The sequence below is a fragment of the Cinclus cinclus genome, chromosome 1, assembly GCF_963662255.1.
Source record: "Cinclus cinclus chromosome 1, bCinCin1.1, whole genome shotgun sequence".
Classification (NCBI taxonomy): Eukaryota; Metazoa; Chordata; class Aves; order Passeriformes; family Cinclidae; genus Cinclus; species Cinclus cinclus.
In genome coordinates, this window is record NC_085046.1 from 20,570,729 (window position 1) to 20,583,172 (window position 12,444).

The window sequence follows — 12,444 nt, forward strand, 5'->3', positions numbered from 1 at the left end:
GTAAGCAGAAACTCACAACTAAACAAACTGCTTTCAATTGCTTTCATAGGTAGATCTAATGTAGCATGTTTACAAATGAGTTCTCTATTCTTTTTCTCTGATTCTATTTTGGACGTATCTTTGTTATAAATGCTGAAAAACAATTATTTTTCCTTGTTGTTACAGAGCTGAATAAATGGAAAATAAAATGTTTCTCCTTTTCTTCCTACCTTTGGCCAGAAAAAAATACTAATGATTCTGTCCCCTGAAGATGTCAGTGTGATGCCACACTTAGGTTTGTAGTGGAAGGGAACATTTCAGGCAGTAAGGTTTTTCTATACATTCTTAACAAAGCCAGTTAAAATTCTGTTGTGGAACTTGCAGGGGCAGAACAGTTCAAGACGGGAGTTATACAAGCCACATCCTTTTAAATTACTTTTACAAAGAAATTACTGGAGGAGCTTTCTAGAAGTACCGTTCCCTTTACATGCCACGTTCAATTAGTTATTAATGTGGGAAAAGCAGCACGACACCTGCGCCTGCATGGAGCTGTGCTAAAGGTTCTCCTCTGTGCCAGGGCAAGGTGCCTCTTTCAGCTCATTAAAACTTCACTTAGCCAGGCACTCACAGGGAAACTTGGAGAGCAACAGAGGAATTGCATCTTCTATCATGTTCTGAACTCCGTGCCTGACTACATATTTTCTGTGGTTGAAGGGGTTTCTTCGTTGCTGGGTGTCTTAGGTTGCAACACAGAATGTGATTAAAAGTATGTGTTCTATCACCATCTGTTAAAACCAGGTAAGGTGGTAATCCTTATTGCCGTGGGAAATATCCTTTGCTAATGGGCCATCTGATGAAACCAAGTAAAACAATCTTTATCTTTTCCACAACCCATCCTTCCTCCAAAAAAAATATCGGTTGTTGATAAAACATTGAGTCCCACTATATGATTAGTAAAATTACATCGTCCCATTAAAACATGCTCCAGCTGAGGGAAAGAGCCAAGCCTTTCTTACCTAAATAAAAACTAAGATTTGGAACACCAAAACAACCTTTTTCCACTAAATTCCAAAAGAAAACCGGACCTTTCCATATCATCACTGAACCTTTGAAAAAAAACCTGAACCCTTCTACAAAACTACTACTTCAACAGAACCACATGTGTCACTCCAGGAGGACTGCAGCCACCATTTAATGGGACTGCTACCACCACCCTGACTGACGGGGTGTTAGTTTGTATTCTGACTCTGTCAGTGGTTTTGCGTTTGTTCTTTGTAATACTGTATTTCTATTTTAATTTTCCTATTAAAGAACTATTATTCCTATTCTTTGCCTGAAAGCCCCTTAGTTTCAAAATTATAATAATTTGGAGGGAGGTTGGTTTACATTCTCCATTTCAAAAAGAGGCTCCTGCCTTTCTTAGCAGACACCTGTCTTTCAAGCCAAGACACTGGGGTTCTTTGGTTGCTATTTAATAATGGCCGTGCCGAGCAACCAAATAACAATCTGATGAAGGTTTACATTTTTTTTCAATGCACTTCGGTTTCCTAAGAGAGATTTTCAAGCATCAGGCTCTTCAGTTTAAACCCTTGATAATGATGCAAGTCGAGAGAAATTCAACTCGAAACCAGCAGCCCGCACTCCGACATCTCCCCCCGTGAACGCGACCGCCCCACGCCAACCATCGGTAGCTGCTGGGGAGTCAGGGGTTGTCCCGCTTGGGCAGCGTTTGTCGCAGATCCACCGGCGGAGCCGCCCGCCGCTCGGTGTCCGCGGGCCGGGGCGCGGCCCCGCCGGGCGGTGCGGAGCGAGCGGCCCTGCCCCGCCGCCGGCCGCGCGCCGCCAGGGGGCGCCGGAGCGCGCCTCCCCCGGGGCCGAGCGGGGCCGAGCCTCCCGCGCCGCCCCCCGCCCGCGCACGGCGGCGGCCGGACCGCCCCGCTCCGCACCTCTCCGCACCTCCCCGCACCTCTCCGCACCTCTCCGCACTGTCCCGCATCGCCGCCGCACCTCTCCGCCCCGCCCCGCTCCGCACCGCACAACTGCGCTCCGCTCCGCTGCGCCAGCGGGAGCCGGCCGCCGAGGCGGTGAGGATGCTGCCCCTCAGCCGCGGGCGGCCCCGCCGCTGGCAGCGCCCGCTGCTCCTCCTGTCAGCGCTGCTCTGGGCGCCCGCGCTGGTGGCTTTCAACCTGGACGAGGAGAAGCTGACGGTGTACAGCGGGCCCCCGGGCAGCTACTTCGGGTACTCGGTGGACTTCTACATCCCCGATCCCAGCACGTGAGTGCCGCCGCCGGGGGTGGCGGGGCCGGGCGGCCCCGGGGCCCGGGGAACGCCTGGGGAAGGCGGCGGGCGAGCGGCCCGCGGGGTGACAGCGCCCATCGCCCGCCTGTCCCGCTGGCCCCGCTGACCTCCCGGTGTGTTTCGCAGGGTCAGTGTCCTGGTGGGAGCTCCCAAAGCCAACACCACGCAGCCAGACATCGTGCAAGGAGGAGCGGTGTATTACTGCGCCTGGCCCGCCGCCCCGTGCAGGCAGATCCCCTTCGACAACACCAGTAAGTGCGGGACACCGCGTCGCGCCGCCGTGCCCGGGTCCCCCTCGGCTCCTCCGCGATCCCTGTACTTGGGTCGCTTTGATCCGAGTATCTGCTCTCGGGTAGAAATCCCGCTCCTGGGAGTCTGAATGCATGTGCGCTTGCAGGGAAGGGTTTAATGGTCCCCAGAGAAATAACAGGATTGTGACCTCCAGGATCATTAGTTCATCTTAATAACTGCCTTTTTTCTTCTTCTTTAATGAAAGGTATTTGTGGCAGATTCCTGCTTTTGAAAGTGTTTTTGCATGTTCATAAGTCAAAGTCCCAAAAGTCTTGTCTCACTTCTATCAACGATGGATTTCTAGTCTTTGCTGGCATTTTTAAGGAAAGGATTTCTGGCTGTTCAGATGGATGAAGTGCCTCGTGTGGCATGCGTATTTAATTCTATTCAGAAAGCAAGAATTTTGTTTCAGAATACTGAAGCTAGATGCAAACCGATTTAGGCACAATGCGGATAGATTATATCCACTTCCAAAATCCCAAGACATATGTTTCTTATTTAATTAGAGAGAACACACGTTTTAAACAATTCAAGCTGTTTATGTTTTCTGTTGTCTCTTTATAGGTCTTGAAAAATAATTTAAACCTAGTGTTTGCAGAGACTTTAAAACTGATTCCTTTATTTAAGCAGACTTTGACAGTTTGACCATTAAGCAAAAGTTATTATTCTATAGGTTATTTATTTAATCTTAATATTTGTGGTTTACTGAGATGGAAACACAATACAATTATTTTCTTTTTTTTTTTTTGAAAGCAGAAGTTAAATTAGAAGGGCTCACTTAACTGTAGCAAATAAGCAGTGCAGTTCTTTGCTGCTCCCAACTCCAGCCACCCACATCTTATTACTGTGTTAGTGTCTAGGAATGCTGATCAGGATGACTGTCCCATCATGCTGAGCATTCTTCAAAATTGAGTAAGTGATAGCTCATGTGTGTGTATATGGCTACTGGGGCAGTTAAAACTGTGTACAGCATCTGGTGTTATATATAAATGAAAATGTATATAGACAGTGTGTACCTTAATTGCAGTATGTCCTGTGTATGCATATTTAGAATAAAACCAGGAAACAGAGGTAATATTCATGTATTTCCCATCTTATTGTTAGATAGTTCATGTAACAGAAGTGGAATGTATTATCTATACAAAATCGTTTCAAGTTTGAATAGAAAACTTACAGACCAAATGAAAATTGCATCATATTTTTGAAGGGGAGTTTTGAAAAATTTATGAAAATACAGTAATGAAACCTGGAAGGACATCTGACTTTCCTGTGGGAAACTTGGGACAATTCCATACTCTTTGCAGATATGTCCTTTTGTAGATATTGTGTTTAGAATAAAGGCACAAACAAACTGAAGAGTAAGTATATCAATAAGGCTTTATGGAGTGTATCACACAGCTATTCACACATCTTGGAATCTCCAAGGGGCTGTTCATTCAGTCATCCAGAGATGTTTGTGTCCTCTAGATGGAATCCTGGCTTGTAGGCAGCTGAAGTTAAGCCAGAGGGTGACTGTGGTGTAGGCAGAGATGCACTGTCCTTGAGGTAGGATGGCAGCATCGCCAGGTTTAGCAGTGCTGTCCCTGTCTCTCTAATTCCAGTCCCAAGGGCAGTAAAGGTGTCATTTTGCACAATTCAGCCATGTCCTGTAGACGAGGACCCCGGGAAGGTTTGCATGGCTTGTGCCACGCCCTGTTCTTCATTGCCAGCAACAGAAATGCCATCTCCAGTATGTGTTAGACAATTCCTTTTACTGATTTCTGGATGTATATTACATGTCATTTGTATTCTCTCCCAAACCCATTCTTTACATAATAAAGTTTTTCTTCTTTTCCACTATTGCCCCAAGTAGAGTATCCACATGAGCTGTGTCCTAGGTGAAACTATTTCAAATGGTCTGTCACACAAAGTTTGTTTTGAAGCCTTTAGATAGCTAAAGGCTATGCCAACTGGGACTTCGATAGTCCTTGGTAAAGACGTGGGGTGTTTTCAGTTCATGACTCCTGTACAGGCATCTTGTAGTCATTATGCCTTCTCCTACAACATCACTCAGAAATGTTGCTATTCCCATTTTTAATTTTTATTTTAATAAACAGAAACAAGTCAGTCTGGGTTGTCAAAGATCATGCAAAAAGTTGTTGATGATACTGGTTACTGAACTGGGAGCTTTTTCTTCTTCTTCCAGTGCCTTTACCACAAGATTATTCTTTCTTCCAAAATAGAAACATTCAAAAGTTGTTAGAAGACTAGAATTTCAGTTGTAGCAGCTTTAATATTAAAGATTAATGCTTCATGCATTGTAGGAGATCTTTAAATGTCTTGTGAAGCTTTGGGAATGTTTTCTGAAACAAAACAGAAGAACTACAGAGGTTGCTTCAGTGCTGAAAGATTTCATTTTGATGCATTTTTTATACAAAGCTTCCATTTTTCAGTTTTCTTCTTGACTCTAAACTAAATAATATATCTTTCAATTAGATTAGCAAAGCACAATAAAAGAAATAAAACTACTGAATAATTGTGAGTGTTCTTAATTAAGTTCAGAAGTAAAAACTGAGTGGAACTGGAAAGAACTGGAAAGAAAGGCAGTGTGAACCAACAAGTGGATACAGAATTTGCCAAATCAGCATTTTTCAACCTCAAAAGTTCAGTGGGGAGGACTTCTAAATTCTAAAGAATTTGTTAAAGTCAGACAGACTCCCATATTCTACATCCAATGTTCAATATGGAATTGCTTCGGGTCTTAGAAACTAAAATATTATGTAAAAATGCAAGAGATTGACAAATCCAAGAGGTTGAAAGACAGTGGCTCAAATTACGTATGAGCATGAGGACTCATGTCTTCTGCTTCTGAGGACTGGATGCACAAATGAAGCTCAGGTATGTTACATTCAATGCAAGTTATGTTTTGCCCTTGAGGAGGGAACATACAGTATGTGCACTTGGATGATGTTTGGACTTTTACTGCCCCAAACAAATACCTTAAGTGGACATCTGATTGGTAAGACTCATATGTAACTGCACAGATTATTTCTGTTTCCACTAAAACAGTACATCTAATTTCAAGTGAGATTCCTTTGTTTGCAAAAGCTTTCATGTTATGTGTATTAACACTGTTACTATCTTGGTCCTACTAAATGAAAACAGTGAGGACACTGGCTAGTATTCTGTGATGGCTTTAAGTCAGGATTCTGGACATTTTCACATATCATGGTGAGGAGTTATTTTGTACTAATTTATAGTTATCATGTATTTTACAGTTACTGAGGTGTTTAGTGAATGGGTAGATATGCCTTGTTAACTAAAAAGGAGCAAAATCTCTCTTCACCAACATTTTAAGACTTGTAAAGAGGCAATGTTGAACATGAACAGGCTCATGAGTGAGGAAAGGGAAGGGAAAGAAGAAAAAGTTAATCTGTTGAATTTCTGAACTGTTTATTGCCTTAGACAGAGGGGGCATTTGTTCAAGAAGTGATATGAGGGAACCAAGTAAGTGACAGACATCCAAGTTAAACACTTAGTCTTGCTTAGGTTAATTTTATGATGTTCATTGTTGAGATAGGATGATTTTTGGTTCTATAAAGGCTGTTTGGCTGAAGGAATTTGTTTATTTAGTTGTGTGAGTAATATATTTTTATTTTTAAAATAACCAAAGTGTTATTTTTAAAAATGTCATTCTGTATCCTGAGCCACAGAGTCCCAAAGGGAGAACATGAGCGCCAGGCCTAATTGAATCTGGCATCCTGACAGTGGTGGGAGACAATTGCAGTGTTGCTCAGTGGATCAGGCATGTGACACTGCAAGGGATGCACCCTGTCACTGGCAAGGTGCAGGTAACCTCCCTCTTGCCACACAGACTGTGGCACTCAGTACTAAACTTAATTTTTTGGATCATGTAAGCTTTACATGACAAAAGAAAAGTCTATGGTTTATGAAGCCTCCTTATTCTTTTTTATTTTTCCTCAGATGTAAGACCAGGTGAGGGAGTAGACAATGTATTCCCAGTGAAAGATGCAAAAAACCTTTAAAAAATGCATGACTGCTGGTGAGTGCCATGTTCAACCTGTCAAACACAGATTGGGCTGCTTACAACTAGCAATGATACTCAAAAGCAAGACTACTGCTGAAATCATCTCTATGGCACTGTGCATGTGTTAGAATGCCCAAGATGGTCTGAGTGCTATGGGCAGCTGTATAACCTGTGTTAATGTGAAAATGCATGTGGGCTAAACTACCCTGCTGAGAAGATGGCTTAATTGGAGTTAATAGAGGTGCAGGAGTATCTGCAGCCCAGTCCTAAAAGCCACATCACCTAACTGAAATTTCTCTAGGGGAAGTTGTCCCAAATGGTTGCTATTTCTCAGGCCACCTGTCTCTGTTTTCATGGTAACTAACCCAGAGATTTCCAAAGCAGTGAGGTTATTTACTTGCAATAATTAATCCTATTGATGAAATAGCATTCCTGACAAACAACAGAGTGGCAAAAGAGGGAAGGAGGATGAAATTTTGTCATCTAGGGTTTGAGCAGACCCATCCATAAACAAGTCATGTAACCAGGCGTTCCCTTATGGGTTGGCCAGTGATATGGCCTGCAGCCAAGAAGGAGCTTTAGAAGGAACTCTCTGTGTTTTGTGCTGTTGATACAGCACTGACTCTGCAGTCCCGTGTTTGCAGTTCTTTAAAGCTCCCTAAATCTGTGTGCCAGGGTCAAGATTTGGGAAGAAGCTCAAAGCACTGCTCCTGAGAGCACAATAGGTGCTTTAACCTGCTCCATTGCAGCAGGGAACTGAGATAAAGTATAATGGAAGGGCTTTTAGTATCCCCTTACTCCAGGAAATATAGATTGAAGGGCAGCAACTCTTCTTCCTTGTTCCCAACTTTGTGAAGTTGTCTGGTTGCATTGCAATGTAGGGCTGTGATACTCTGAAACTCAATGAGAGGACAGGGAAACAAGCGTTGGCATCATATTAAAGGCTTGTGGTCTGTCTTTTCTCTCTTACCTACACAAAGCTAACCTCTTTTCAGTTTCTTCTGTATAAAATGAGTTTACAATGACTATTTTTGCCTTAACACTGAAGGTAGAATTACGAAGTCCTTGTTTCAGTTGTGTGCTCTTCCATTCAACTGCCAGGAGAGGTAGCAGGAGAGCAATATCAAGAAATTTTTCTCCTCTCCTGATTTAACTAGGCGACTTCTGAACCATTCAAAGCCTCTTGCAGCCAGAAACAGGGCTTAAGTACTCCCTAAAGTGCACTATTGTATTTGAAATCTGGTAAAAAGCTAATAGTTCAGATTTTGGAAACTCATTATTAAGGTCACTTTTTGTTTAGTAATACTTAATAGGCTGCATCAAGTTCTTATATTTTAAATAAAGTCATGAAGGCAGAATTTCAGGTACAATTTCCCTTAAATTTCCAGAACACACCAGGGTGTTCTCTGTGCTATCAGTTAACTCTACCAGATTTACTAAAATAGGTTATATTTTTCTAAACTAGCTGGGAAAAATGTGAACAGCCTGTGAAGAGGAGCAGGCAAGGGGGATGTAAATCAGTTCTGACCAAGCGTGCAGTTGATAAAAAACATGAGCTAATCTGGCCAGCAGTTGAGCTGATTGTAACAGAACCCAGGTACTATATAAGGAGAAGATGCATTGTGGGACTTGAGAGCTTTAGTTACATGAAAAAATCATTAGCTGTGGAGATAGTAAGATTCTGGGGAAAATTTAGGATCCTGTTATAAAACAGAATTTGCATCTCAAGAGAAATTGCTGAGAGAGAACTTCTAAGTGTACTGTTAAATGTTGACACATTTTAGTCCTCTCTGCCAGTAAGACCTTATCTGGAATGTCACTGTTCACTTGTAGCATTCTGATTTATAATAGACCCTCATGAGTTTCTTTTGTAAGTGCTATCTAAAGAAAGGAAAAAATACTCCTAGCTATGTTAGCTCAAGCCCTGAGGTCTTAATTTGTTTTTGATCAGATTGTGTTTAGGGAAAAAAAATCCTACTGGGTTTGATGATTTGGGGTTTATTTGATTTATGGAATGTCCAAGTAAAGCTCTCTAGATACAATAGATTAAATTAAAATTACTCATATGAATAGCAGCTAATCTGCAGTAAAAACCAGATACAAAATAGATGGTTGCAGAACCAGATAAATCTAAATATAGAAGCAACTCTTCTCATCATGACAGCATTTTGCATATCCTTACTATTTCTCAACACTTCGGAGTCCCTTTTGCCCCCCAGCATTAATTAAAAGCAATTGTTTGGCTTAGCTCCCTAGATCATCCCTAATGCTTAGCTTTGCATTTGAATTCAGTCTCTCTGGTGAGGGTCTAATATCAATGAGGCTGTGAATTACTGAGTTTGCTTTGTTCTGTAATGGTATCATTGAACTCTTATGGTAGTGATATGTTGGTAGGATTGTCAAGGTTCTCTTGTTTCCCTCACTTTCTAGAATACGGGAGCAGGACCTTTCACTCTCCCTTTCCCTTTCTGTAAGCAAGAGCACTAATGATGAAGCTGAGCTGCTTTCAGAGTTAACTGAGGTTGCTCAGAACCTTTTGTAGGCAGCTTCTGAAACCACCCCAGAGGGGGAGAGCCACTGTCTCTCTGGGGAATCTCTTCTAGTGATTAAGATTTATTCAGGAATTCCCTTGTTGCAACTTGTCGTGTTGCCCCTTTTCCTTTTGCTGCATATTTCAAATGGGAGTTTGGCACTCTCTTCTCTGTACCTATTGAACCCTGGATGAAGCATAAATAGATCATCCTTTGCTTTCTTCTCTTTAGGCCAAACACCTGCAAGTAGTGATGTCTCAAAACTGTACATAACATTCTAAGTGTTGTTTTGATGTCAGGGATATTCACTTTCATTTATCTCTATAAATTTATAGAAATATTTCTTTGTTTATATGCTTATATTCACATTTTATACAAAATTGGATATATTTAGGTGATGGTTCACCTCCACTTTGTGTATATATAATTATGTACAAATATATGAAATCCATGTATTATATTTTGTGTCTATTTTTATATAATTATGTGCATAGATACATAAACAGATATATCACAACAGATATTTGAAAAGGATCTGCCATGATAGATGTAGGCACAGATCTGAGGGCAGAGTGTAGCTGAACCTGCTGCAGATGCCTGGTTAATGAACATCTGTGTTTATCCAGGACATACAGGCAAATAGACCCAGAGCATTTAGACATAATACTTTTCAAAATTCCAGAATGGTGAAAAATTGTGTGATAAAGCTGCAGGTGTATTACATAGAGAGATATTTTGCTTTGACTAGAAGCAATGTTTTCCTGTGTTAAGTTTGATTGAAATATTTTCACAGAATCACAGAATCATTTAGGTTGGGAAAGACCTCTAAGAGTATGGAGTCCAACCTTTGAATGATCACCACCTTGATTTGCTTTTGTTCATTTGAGTATTTTTAAATTGTAAAAGATGCTTCATTTTTTACTTACGGTTTTCAAGAGCTGAATGAATCATACTAAGTAATTACCAGTGTTTGCCCATACATCTCTTAAGCAGATATTAATTAATATTAAAAAAAGTATTGGTAAGGGAAATGTTTGTTTCATGCCTATTGAGCTGTTTATGATGTGCTGATTTAGTGACTGAGAGGACACCAATTCCCAAATCTACTCTAACGTGTGTAAATGATGGATTTGCACTATCACTTGCTCTAGATTCAGGCTTTAATTCCTACAAAGTGAATCTGTGCCATTGCTCTTAACATAGGTTTGCTTTTTTGCTGTCTGAACTCAAATTTTTGTATTTGCCCAGCTACTGTTTTGGCAATGTGAGGGGCTTTTTTTTTTCCATTTGGTAGCCCTGAGGTACCTCAACTGAAAAAAAGGGTGAAGGAATGCTGTTTTTAATAATCATGTTTCTGTATTTCCAGAGCTGCTTCTGAATCTGTATTGTAGGGCAGTACCATGTATAGGAGGCATAGCTCCTGCAGTAGAAAATGAGATGCTTTTTGGCTTTGCTGAAATTCAATTTAAGGATGTCCTCATAGCTGTATTTATATTTATAAATCTCTCTGCTCTTTGCATATTCCTGGTTGTCTGTCTTATTCTGCAATACAGTCTTAGACAGTATCATTATGAGTGACTCCAGAGCTGCATCTCAAGCCAAATTTGCGAGTCATCCAGACTATTGGCCATCTGGAACAGCTCCTGGGCTGGCTCTGAAGCAGTCCAGCTGGTACTCAGGCACTCCTTGGACCTCTCTGTGGACAGGCTCAGGCGTTGTGTGCCCAGCCCAGCTGCTGCCTTGTACTCTTGCTATCCTTGCACTAGTGTCACATATCAAGAGACGAAATTGCCTGGACTCCTTCCTCAAAGGGGCCAGGCATTCTTCTCCAGAAGAGAAGATGATATGTGAATGCAAGCTGAATTCACACCAAGTTTTTGCTCCTCACAGAAGTATAGCTGTGGGTAAGGTACAGTATAGACTTAGCCTGTGGGCCTCAGATGCCCATAAATAGCACAAGAAGAGATATTTCCCTGTCATATAATGGTGTTTTCAGGATACAGACATGCTATTTTTTGTAATGCTTAGATAATGCTGCTTTGAGGAATATACTTTTTTTTTTTTTAACTGGATTGGAATTTATCTGGGTAAATGAATAATCTTTGATTCTAATCTAAGATCGTCATCCATGGCTATTTACAGTTGGTTTAAAAAAAAAATGTACTTTAGATACTTTTAGGTCATGATTCTTCTGACCTTCTCAAAGTTTTGCTTTAGCAGGAAAAGAATTGGTTTAGACCACGTCCTCAGATGTAAGTGGTTGACTAGCTCAGAAGTGGACAATTGCAGCAGGGCACAGTAATGACAGCTTGTGTGTATTCAGATTATTTAGTTGTGTATATTGCTTTATTTTGCTAAAATTAAATGGAAAGCAGTAGATATTTTATAGCATTCTTAAATACTGGTTAGTTGTTACATACAAAAGACTAAACTGTATTTTAAGGAAAAACCTCAGAAACTGGGAATATGACTCCATAGTTCTAGCAAGGATGCTGAGCAAAACTGATTAGAAAATTTCTATCAAAAGAGATTTATCTAGGAAAAAAAAAACCCTGTTTTTTAATTTGTGTGTCTATGGTATTTTTCACATTATTTTATAATGAAAATCCCATGCCACATGATGAAGTATTCCTACTACACCGTCTGCCACTAAATGAGGTGGAATTGTGCATGTGTGTATGTACAGTTCTTGCAGATTTACTGGTAAATTCAGCTGTAGTTTGATAAATCCTGCAAATGGTTGTCTAAGTTTTAAAATTTAACATATTTTCAAATGTTGGCATACTTTGTCAATAGACAAGTATGTTGTTTTAATTGAAAATGTAAGCTCCTTTTAAGTTAGAATACTGGCCATGAGTATCCTCAGAGCCAGGCTAGCATTGGCTGCTGTAACTGGCCATGGCTGATTTTCAAGCTTCAAAAGCATTGTTTCTATCAAGACCCCATCTGTGGACATTGATCATATTCAGATCTGCTGAAGCACTAAAAAAAGAAGAAAGAAACCTTTAAAGTCTGAAAGGGTCTGACTTCATTGGAAAAAATAATCAAAAGTAGTGTTGCCAACAGCTAGGTAGGAGCTGGCAGCACCTAACATGCAGTGTGTCAAATACTCTGTCTCTCACATCCGTACAAGTTTAGGCCTAACTTCAATAAAATGCATTTTTTTTGAGTAATTTTAAATTATACTTCCTGAATTTTTGAGAGCTAAATATTCCTGAAATGTCTCTAGCTAAGCATGAACTTCATAGCTGCTGTAATTGGTGCAGCACAGATGCAAATACTTGTATGAAGGAAGATGTTTTCTTAGAGCCTTTCAA

The 12,444-nt window shown here is 40.9% G+C and overlaps 1 protein-coding gene across 1 annotated transcript in view; it reads left to right on the forward strand.

Annotated features, from left to right (window-relative positions):
- Positions 1–2,069: 2,069 nt before the first annotated feature.
- Positions 2,070–12,444, forward strand: part of ITGA8 (integrin subunit alpha 8) — a 108,373-nt gene continuing 97,998 nt past the window's right edge. The window contains exons 1-2 of the mRNA XM_062494601.1: positions 2,070–2,254; positions 2,405–2,529. Coding sequence (XP_062350585.1) covers positions 2,070–2,254; positions 2,405–2,529 — 310 coding nt within the window. The remainder of the gene's footprint in view (positions 2,255–2,404; positions 2,530–12,444) is intronic.